The sequence below is a fragment of the Berghia stephanieae genome, chromosome 11, assembly GCF_034508935.2.
Source record: "Berghia stephanieae isolate SIO BIC M18660-M18661 chromosome 11, UCSD_Bste_1.3, whole genome shotgun sequence".
In the NCBI taxonomy this organism is placed as follows: Eukaryota; Metazoa; Mollusca; class Gastropoda; order Nudibranchia; family Aeolidiidae; genus Berghia; species Berghia stephanieae.
In genome coordinates this window covers 20478471-20489704 of record NC_088370.1, presented here as the reverse complement: position 1 = coordinate 20489704, position 11234 = coordinate 20478471, and the positions used below count along the sequence as shown (strand labels likewise).

At 36.2% G+C, this 11234-nt stretch overlaps 1 protein-coding gene across 10 annotated transcripts in view; it reads left to right on the top strand.

Annotated features, from left to right (window-relative positions):
- Positions 1–10542, top strand: part of LOC144956983 (uncharacterized) — a 67513-nt gene extending 56971 nt beyond the window's left edge. For 9 of the 10 annotated variants that reach the window (XM_078887870.1, XM_078887875.1, XM_078887874.1 and 6 more), the window contains 5 exons: positions 775–1507; positions 2145–2222; positions 2748–2840; positions 4447–4564; positions 8082–10258. In XM_078887870.1, the coding sequence (XP_078743996.1) occupies positions 775–1507; positions 2145–2222; positions 2748–2840; positions 4447–4564; positions 8082–8329 (1270 nt within the window). In that variant the 3' untranslated portion in view covers positions 8330–10258. Of the gene's footprint in view, positions 1–774; positions 1508–2144; positions 2223–2747; positions 2841–4446; positions 4565–8081 lie in introns of all 10 variants that reach the window. The other variant, XM_078887873.1, reaches the window with a different exon arrangement.
- The last annotated feature ends 692 nt before the right edge of the window (positions 10543–11234 follow it).

Genomic DNA, 11234 nt, shown 5'->3' with positions numbered 1-11234 from the left:
GCAAAGTTGCTATCAATCGTTACACTAAACAATAGTCTATATCGTTTCATGAAAAAACCTTACACATTCTAATTATATGAAGGTGTTTGTATTCTACTCATTACTGTCTTTACTCCTAAGACTTTTTGCACACAGAATTTCCCTTTTTCCATTCACCAATGGTTGGGTTGCTGGATCTGTTTGATCTGATGGAAAGTGTTTTATGATAGACCATAAATCAGATGTTGCTGCTTGAAGCTCGAAGAAATAAACAGTGATAAAATGGAATAGAAACTCCAATTTAATTTACGAAAACAGATGATGTGGACATTTCAGGTTTCCCGTTTGTCAACAAAACATGACGAATGAAACACTAAAGACAAATAAGACATAAGAGGATGGCCTTGTTAACATGCTCTCATCTCTCATTAGTTTTTAATGTCTCATTCATCGTGTTTTATTGACAAAGGGGACACCCGAAACATCCAACACAATCTATTTTTTATAAATTGAATTGAAGCTTTTGTGCTATTTTATCATTGTTATTTGTGAAAGTGCAGAATCCTATCCAAATGGTATTAAGAAATTTTTTTAATGTCCGTTTAAGTCTATGGATACCCGAATAAGTCAAGACTTCATGGGACTTTTGACTCGGAGGGATTGATTTATAAAAAATTTTTTCTGAACTTCAAGCACTAAATTTTTATATAACTTCTTCACAGTTCCAACAGAACAATCTCCCATTGGTTGCATTTTTAAAAATAGATATTATTTCTGCCTTTGTTTTCAAACCAGGAGTCTGGAAGTGGAGCTGATCGACACAAGTCAAGAGGTCGACATCAGCATCAATCAAGCTATCCTATCCATTCTGGCCGAAGTGTTACAACTACAAGCCGAAGGAAAAGATGGACGCATTGCTCTACATAACTTCTTTGGTGATCCGGGGTCCAGCTCTGCTTCAGTCGACGGAGCAGCAACCAATGACAGCAAGAGTATCGGAGGAGATGCTAAGGATATCATCACCAGCAATGTAGGAGAGTTGGCCAACAGGCTTGAAGATCAAACGTTAAGTATAACCGAGGGAGCCCAGCATCGACAAAATGCTCTTGCCGGAGGAAGAACTATGGATAGGGTTTATAGTTATGTGCAAGAACAGGCAGACTCTGTTGCAGCTGCCACAGTATCAGCAGCATCTGCTTCATCTCTCACTTCTTTGAATTATCAGCAGCAGCAGCAATATCAACAACAGCAACAACCACCACAACAACAACAACAACCAGCTGCAGGTCGTAGTCTGTACACTTGGTCTACAAATGTCAACAATGAAAAAGATGCCGATTGGTTGTCGTCAAAACCGACAGCTGTCGTGAACGATGTGATAAATCCGGAACAGCTAATTCAACCCCACCATGATGTGGGCAGTGGTGGTGACGGCAATTTCCTTCCATTACCGCAGTGGTTTGAGTTTGAGCTCAACAATTTCTCAGCCTTGTATATTTTACATGCAGAGAGTCCATCAGATTTTGTGGTGAGTTTTTTAAATTTTATACTGCCTTTCTTTCCCCCCTCACAATTTGTGCGTTTCATGCTCGTCAACCAGTATGAAATTGTGTACTTTGTTTGAATCCCCCCCCCCCCCCAAAAAAAAGGCTCCAAAAAGTTTTCTGATAGGTTTTTTTCTCATGCTGCCCCTTCTATTTGGAACTCTCTTCAAATTTCCGTAAGAAAATGCGATACAGAAGCTACTTTTAAGACTTATTTTATTAGATTTGATAGATTATAATCAGTTTTCGTTTATGGATTATTTTTCATGTTATGAAGGTCTTAAGCATGTTTTGTGTATGACCTGTTATTGTAGCTTTGATGTTTGTATTGAAAAGGCGCCTAGAGCTGTTTGTATATGGTATAAATGATTTACATTATTATTATTATTATTATTATTATTATTATTATTATTATTATTATTATTATTATTATTATTATTATTATTATTATTATTATTATTATATTATATTATTATTATTATTATTATTATTATTATTATTATTATTATTATTATTATTATTATTATTATTATTATTATTATTATTATTATTATTATTATTATTATTATTATTATTAATTTGTTGTGTGAAACTGACTATCCTTTTTTACTTTATCTTCAGGCTATTCCCTATGACATGAGACAGTCTTTAGTTCAGATGGAAGGCGACCTTGCTCAATTCTTCTCCAAGCCACAAAAGGTTTTGTACATTTTGTCATTTAATCTCTTTATACATGACTATCCAAATAGGTGTAATGATGAGAAATATAGAGAATTGAGGAGAGCCAGATGAAAACAGAGAATAAAGATATCACAGTGTCAGAGAGCCAAACTCAGGATCCAATCGGCCGTTCGCCCGTAACTAAGCATTAACCAATCAGGATATTTCCGACCGTTTACTCCATTCCGTCCCCTTGACTATTTATTTCCTGTTAACGAAGAGGCCTGAGCTACCCTTAGTACGTACCAAACACACAAAAAGGTCAGGCCCAGTAAGGGTGGTAAGGAGAGGGTTAATTCTAGGTTTATCTCACTTTTTATTTTCACTGACCCCTCTTTCTTTTCAGGTTGACCCCTATTTTCTTTTCATATGGATTGGCAGGTATCATCTTTGTCATCATCATCAACATCAATATCACTACTACCACCACCTCCACCATCATCATCACCACCGCATCATTTCGAAAATTTTTTTTTGACCAGTTTCAATTTTTGGATCTTTCAGGTAGCAGAAGTCCTGTCGAGGAGTGCCCTGTACGCAGTCAACAGAGATGGAGTGTGGTACAGAACATTGTATATATCCTCTATAGAACACCTGGTAAGATTCCCCCTGTTAATGCAGTCTTTTGACATCTCGCATCTTCTGGGTGGGGTTTCTGACCTCCCATAGTGGCATGGGTGAAAGTTCGCCGGAAAAATCCGGCATGGCCGGATTTTTATTTTTGAAAAAGAGGTCTCGCCGTTTTGTTTTTTTTGTCTGGCCGGAATTCGAAAATGAAAAAAACCGGCAACTGTATAATAATATAATTAACCGCACTTCTGTTTTTTCCTCTTATTGGTAGTTGCAGGATTTTTTTTTCTGAGCACCTGCCTTTGCAGGATTAATATCATTGAGTAACTTTCACCCATGCATAGCGGGCAGGGAGGCACTTACCTAGCTGGGAGGAAAACAGTCAAATGTATAGTTAGAGTTTTGGGAGATGAAATGTTTCTCCTTGTAAATCATATCTCTGATATGTACTGTTATTTTTTTATTTTTAACATATGATTTGTAAGCATTTGAGTGTATTCCTCTGAGTAGGATCTTGTGCTTGCGTCTGGATGAGACTTTTCAGTGATCTCAAACTAAGTACACTGATAGTGTGCTCTTGGAATCTACATCTGTTCTCTATTTGTACCATTCCCCTTTGAATTACTTTTTCTTCAAAACCTTTTAATACTACATCTAGAATGTTTTTACTATACAATTTTCTTCCTGTTTACTGGCGCTGATATGACCTAAAGGTGTTGCAAGCGCCATAAAACCTTTAAAAACAAATAAACCTCCCTAATTTTTAGGATTTGGAAGTCAACACGTGCTTTTGTCCCCTTCCGTGTGGCTTGGTGATCGTGTTGTATAATAATAATAATAATAATAATAATAATAATAATATTAATAATATTAATAATAACAATAATAACAATAATAATAATGCTGAAAACTTATATCGTGATATAACTCTGAGACATCAGACTAAGCGCTTAAATTACAAAATACTTAGGTAAATATAATCTTTTGAATTGATTTTCTTTCTGTGTTTGTGTCTTCCTCTCCTTCCTAGCACCGTGTGTTATACCCAGACTACCACCAGTCTGGACTAGGCAAATATAATCTTTTGAATTGATCTTCTTTCTGTGTTTGTGTCTTCCTCTCCTTCCTAGCACCGTGTGTTATACCCAGACTACCACCAGTCTCGACTAGGCAAATATAATCTTTTGAATTGATTATGTTTCTGTGTTTCTGTCTTCCTCTCTCCTTCCTAGCACCGTGTGTTATACCCAGACTACCACCAGTCAGGAATAGGATTCAGTAGTCTGATGTCACGCTGCCTGGCAACGGTGGCCATCTTCTAAACAAAGAAAATCATTACTTTTTATTCTTCAAGCTGGCTAGAACTTTTCATATGTCTTGTGACCAGAATGTGTAAAAGTCAAAACATGATCAAGTTTATGTATTTTTTTCTCCTCTGGATACGCTTTTTATGCTCGCCAGGGAAATATTTCATACGGGCATCCGCCATTGTTCCGATAGTTTAGAGCCAGTGTTGCTAAGTTATCATGCGTCATTATGAAGGAAGTGACGTTACGACTATTGAATCCTATAGGCAAATATGATCTTTTGAATTGATTTTCTGTCTGTTTGTGTCCCTCTCTCTCCTGCCTAGCACCGTGTGTTATACCCAGACTACCACCAGTTTGACACAGTCACCCTAGACCAGTTGTACCCAGTGCCCGCCGAGTTTTACTCATTGCCATTCTTAGGCAGGAAAATGGCTCTAGGAGGTAAGGTCACCGTTTCAATCAAACATTTGGTTTTTGTTTTTGTGCTATGAGTGGGAGAGACCCTTGACTGTCCCATTTGGACTTGTGAGATGAACGCTCACTAAACCCCCTTGCATATGTTGTTGTTGTTGTTGTTGTTGTCATTGTCGTAGTCGTCGTCGTCGTCGTTGCTGTTGTTGTTGTGCGGCTGTGTGGTCTCGTTGTATGACACTTGTTTTCGGATCAGAAGGTCTTGAGTTCAAGCCTCGCCCGGCGCATAGTTGAGTCCTTGGAAAAGGCTCTTTACTCACATTCTCTCACTGTACTCAGGTGTAAAATTAGTACATGGCCGTTAACAGCATTGTCCTGTTGGAATAATTGTAATATCGCCTAACAGGCGTCATGTTTTATGTGTTGCTGTTGGTCAGGTACCTTTTGTAAAACGCTTTGAGCACGTTTAGTGGATATATCATTGTCTCGCAATGGGATTTTTGTTCATGAGTTTCATAAATGCCTAGGTTTTTGTTTTTTTATTAAATCTTCCCCCGACATATCTTTTATTTTTTTCAGTCGTGCCATCGCTATACTCCCCAAATTCTTGTAAGAATTTATTCTCTCTACAGACAGTTCTAATCCCTGCCTTAGCTCCAGTCAGACTTAAAATATATTTCGAACGATAAACACTATGCAATATCGGAAATATCAAAGTGACAAATTTGGGGACAGACACTGATGTAAGATAAAGTTGTTTTTTGTTTTTTTTTATAAAACAGTTTCAGACAAATAAGAGAGAAAAATACCAACAAAAAAATAAAAATACATCCCAAAAAGATCAGCCTGTCTTGAACCTCAGACACAGTGCGTCCGGTCTTGAAAGGCAAAAATAATAATGTAATCCAATCCTACTTTCTACAAAAATACTATAAATTGAACCAATGGTATCATTTCTTTCATCAGGACATTCACTTTACCCTAGGGGGATATTTTAATTGAGATTTTGCGCTCAATTCGAATGTCATTTTGTGTCTTAGCTTGTCATTCTCATGCTGCCTCAATCAGGTGTCAGCCATTTTGCTACGGAAATGGGAATATAACCTCAGGGGCGGAAAGAGTTAATAAGTGTCAAATTAGAGAGCAGGCACTGGTGTTTATAGATAAAGATCTGGAAAAATCTGTATGAAACTGCCAAACAAAGCAGAGAGAAAACTACAGGAAAAAAAAAATCAGCTTGCTTCGTCTGGGGATCGAACCTCAGACCTCCTGATTACTGCCCAGTCACTAAACTTGAATGTGGCTACGAAACCGTCCTTAGGGCGGAGGAAGACTTTAGAAGCTGGGTTGACGAAATACATTTGGAGGTGTAGCCATACGCTGCTACTAATGCTACTACTACTGAACGAGGCAGGCTGATATTTTGAGATGGTTTGTTTTTTTCTTGTATTTTTCTTTCTTGCTTTGTCTGGCACTGTTTCATACACAAATTTTTCCGATCTTTAAAATGCTGTTGTTTTCTTGTGAGTTTGTCCTCATCATAGTGGTCTTAGTAGTGTCTGTAACGACTCTGGGTTAGACTTCGTTAATTCAATTTAATTATTATCAATCGTATGGCAAATTTAAAACAAATACATCATACGACCATCCAGGACGGAGTTATTTCAGTAACTAACTTAATACACAAACAACGTCTTGCAATGTTTCTAAGTAATAAAAAGTGCTAATACGTTCACGCAGTCAACATTCACACTCACATGCAAAACATGCACAACACAAAATGCGTACCTCTAGAAAGAACCGTAATATAATTACACACAGCCGAACAACTACATTCGCAAATCTTCCAATATATTACAATACACGTAACAGTGTCTACAACTAGAAGACATAATAGGCAGACAAATGTAAATGGTATTGAATATAAGCAACAATTTAATTTACGAAAACAGATAAAATGGACATTTCTTCATTCATCCTGTTTTGTTGATAAAGGGGAAACCCAAAACGTCCATTTTATTTGTTTTTGTAAATTAAATTGAAGCTTACATTCAATTTCACATTGCTATTATTAGGCAGACAAATGGATTCTTTGAGTAGTAAACGAATTGATTGATACTTTAGTGAGTCTGGTTGAGGCCTGGAACCTTAGGCAAGGATTATTACTGCTGTGTGTTGTTTGTTTGACTAAATCTGTGGCCCAATGTGTTATCACATGATAACTTGCAATGTACAGTTTTGGCTGGATTCAAGCACGCTGAAGTCTAGCACACTTTGTAAAAAGTAGGCATTATGGAGCTGGGTGACCGAATTTTATCTATCGAATATTATAATAAGTCACCACCTCATGAGCATTGGATTTCGGCATGCTCGGATTCGAACACGCCTTTTGGATTCTCCAGAGAGCTTGTTAGAATTCAGCGAGTGTTTTATTATTATTATTGTAGTCAATGAAAATAACAAGCTGCTTGAAGCTGTGTCAACAGGAAAAATATATTGAACAAAAAAAAATTAAAATACCAGCTTTTTAAAAAAGGGTACAAAATACTTTGCTGAGGTAGGATTTTGAGCTAAAAACATCCTCTATTCAGTATTTTGTTCTTTCTGTCTTCAGTTTAAAAAAAAAATTTTTTTTTATATGAAGCATTTATTTTTATATTTTTGGTCAATATTTTTTATTGTTCAATATTATCTACAGTCATTTGCAAGATATCAGTTTGACACATGGGCTCCGATATTAGTTCTTCTACATCATTTTGAAGTTTTTTTCTTTTACCGGGCCAACTGTTGTGGTCGTTTTCATTTCATTTTCACCTTGTTCTTGATTGCATGGCGTTAATAAGTTATTGTTCTTGTTAAAACCCATTTTATCTATATTAGATTTGAGTTTACAGCTGGTTTATTAATTGATTAATTAATCAGTCAGTTAATTAATTAATTAATTAATTTGTTTCTATATTTATTTATTTTTTATGATTTAAAAAATCTATATATATTGATTTTGTTTTTGGCATTTAATATATTACATCCATCTACTATTTATGTTCCCATTGATTTAAAAAAATATTATTTTGGTTGTGTTAATTTTAAGTCGGTCTTTGTCTCAATAATTAAGGTGAGAAAGAAGTCATTCCAAATGCATTCCAATGTGTATTAAGCCATTTTGAAATTCTTTTTAAGTTCTATATAAAAAGGTCAATTTCGAGGTATTTGTATTTGTAGTGTCAACATCATCATCATCATCATCATCATCATCATAGAGACCTAAAGCAACAAACAAACAAACAAAATCATCATCATCATCATCATCATCATCATCTATCCTTCATCATATCATTTATCATCTCATTTCCCATCAATTCATCATACATAAATCATCATCAAATAATTTTATATGCCCTTTGTTTGCATGCAATCTCATTTTCCCATTTAATTCTCAATTAAGAATGAGATCAGCATAATATAAATGCATTAATTTGAACAAAGAGGTGGATAAAGTCAAACTTACATTATCTTATTTTATTTATTAAAAATCACACGTCTTCAGCTATCACCCCGACCAGTCAAGACTGGCCAGAGTCGGTCAAGTTCTGGTTCATCCAAAACACAAGGCACAAAAGCATGTACGGCCTCATCTGGGACTTCGTCGGCAATGGCAACAGTGACAAGAACAGCGTGGACAGCAGCCTTCCCAAATCACTGCGGGCCCAGTTGGTGGACACCAGCGGCGAGGAGGATGTCATCGTGGACGACGTCATGTGCGACAAAGGCTGGGCTAGGCATATCGCAGTTTAATAAATAAATAAATGAATGGAGGAAAGAACGAATGAGGCGCAAATCTTTGAGTGTTGGTTGTAAGCAGATGTCTGTGGATAGATCTGGGGTTTTATTTCAAAGATCATGTAAATAAACGCATTTTATTGAATTGAGCCATTCAAATTGACGAGCTGGCTATTCTTATTTTCCTCGTGATTTTTTAAGGGTCTAAATATCCTGGCATGATTTTTTAAAAATTTTGTTGGGGTTTTTTTTTTACTTCTCAATTTTATTTTTCATGATAAACTTAAACTTGAGATTTTATACAGCCCAATATCCACTAAACATACTCAAAGCGCTTTACAAAGGGTCCCTGGCCAACAGCAACACTTAACATGTAGGACGTGACATACCGCCTGTTAGGCAATATATTTTTTCGGACAAAGACAATGCTGTTAACGACCAGGTACTCATTTTACACTTGAGTTTGGTGAGAGAATGTGAGTAAAGAGCCGTGTCCAATGACTCAACTATGCACCGATCGAGGCTCAAACCCAGGACCTTCTGATCCGAAAGCTAGTGTCATACCACAAGGCCACATAGCCGCAAGATAATTTAGAACAGTATTCACTGGATTTTAGCACGCTTTCTGGAGAAGCCAAAAAGTTTGCCGAAATCAGTTGCCCATTGGAGATTATATGATTTGTTATATTATTTAAATAAAACTGTATCATCCTGCTCCAGCGCGTGCCGTATTGGAGATAATGCTGGAATTCGGCATGCTAGAATCCAGCTAGGACTGTATTGGGAAATGAGTAATCCAAAATGTTTTTATGAATGTCTATAGCAGTTTTTTAGGTTGAATTTCATTACAAAGAGTTTCCATTATCAATACATCATTGTTTTAACTCAATGAAAACACAGAGTTATGGCAGTGTGAAACCTTGGTGATATAAGATTTTTGGTCCTTTTTTTCACACAGCTGGGATTTAAAATTTAAGCTTTTCGTCTTTATAAGATATATATCTCAACTTTGCTCTGAAATAATATCCTTTATTTTATTTTTTTTTTTTTGTGTGGCACTTTTTTGCACCTTTCATTATCATCACTGTCGAAGTCAAATTCATCCATAAGAGGGACAAAATACCCGTCATTTTTTCTCTTCATTACTTCCTTCTTCGTCGAAAAAAACCAATGAGATATACTGTGAAAAATCCTCTACAACGATACTTGAATTAGATTTTGCGCTTTGAGGACATTGTGGTGTAAAACAAATTCTCCAAAGTCGTTTGAATTTAGATTTCGTGAAATAAGTGAATGAAATTACCGAAAACAGTTTGATTTTTTAAATTTCAACAAGTGGTCAAAATTAATTTATTTTTCATATTTATATGACTAAAAATGCTCAGTGGTAGCAAAATAAATGAAAAGCTCGTCAAATATTTTATGTCTTTCTGCAAGTGTAACTTCACCTTCGAATGTTCAGTGAATTTTTAAAAAAGTGTATAAGTGGTCTTTGAAATTAAACCCCAGAAGTGTTCATGATGATGATCCAGAGGCTTTTGATAAGTGTTCTTTGGTCCATTCGGGTGCCAGTTCTCCAGTTTATGCTGGAAAAATGTCATATATTGGATCATATTTACTTAACTCTCTCTCTCTCTTGAGTTCACGGTAAATGAAAATTTGAACAAATGGTTTTGTTTTTCCATTCTTATAAACTCAAGAGAGTTAAGACTCATATTTTGTTCTCTAGTTCACCCCGGCATACCAGATTGAGGTGACAGTGACAGGTCACTAATACGGGGAAGAGCAGGAGGGATAAGGGTGATATGTATATATGCGAATATTTTTTTTCCTTTTTCCCTATAGAAACTGTTAGGATATTGAAGTGGTAAAGAGCTACAATTAACCTGATAAATTGAATAGAAAGCTTCTTGAGGCTGTGAAGGTAGTGAACAAGAAAATAAAGATAACGGCTTCAATAAAAAGTACAAAATTGGTAACCCTGGGACTCCATACCCTTCTTGAGCCAAGAACTTCAGCTTCAATAAAAAGTACAAAATTGGTAACCCTGGGATTCCATACCCTTCTTCAGCCAAAAACTTCAGCTTCAATAAAAAGTACAAAATTGGTAACCCTGGGACTCCATACCCTTCTTGAGCCAAGAACTTCAGCTTCAATAAAAAGTACAAAATTGGTAACCCTGGGACTCCATACTCTTCATCAGCCAAGAACTTCAGCTTCAATAAAAAGTACAAAATTGGTAACTCTGGGACTCCATACCTTTCTTCAACCAAGAACTTCAATAAAAAGTACAAAATTGGTAACCCTGGGACTCCATACCCTTCTTCAACCAAGAACTTCAACTTCAATAAAAAGTACAAAATTGGTAACCCTGGGACTCCATACCCTTCTTGAGCCAAGAACTTCAGCTTCAATAAAAAGTACAAAATTGGTAACCCTGGGACTCCATACCCTTCTTGAGCCAAGAACTTCAGCTTCAATAAAAAGTACAAAATTGGTAACCCTGGGACTCCATACCATTCTTCAGCCAAGAACTTCAGCTTCAATAAAAAGTACAAAATTGGTATTCCTGAACATTTTGGGCTCCAAGAACTTACTTACTTCCGGTGTCATCTCTTTGGCAGAGTTTGACTGGAAATGATCTGCCCCTTCTGCATTCCTCACCATCCAGGATCTTGTTTGCCAGCATCTGCTTCTTCTCCTCATTCACCTTTTCCCAAGAGGACATCTTTTATTATGGACTAATGACGTCTAAGGTGACCAAAAGACATCAGTTTTCTTGTCCTCATGGCGTTAATATTAAGTAAATTTTTTTCTTACATTCAAAATGTTACAATGCGCAAACTTCCTGATTCGTTTTCATTTTCTTCTAATATTTTTACCCTGTACAATGGTAGGTCTAGAACTGGAAAGCCTCTAT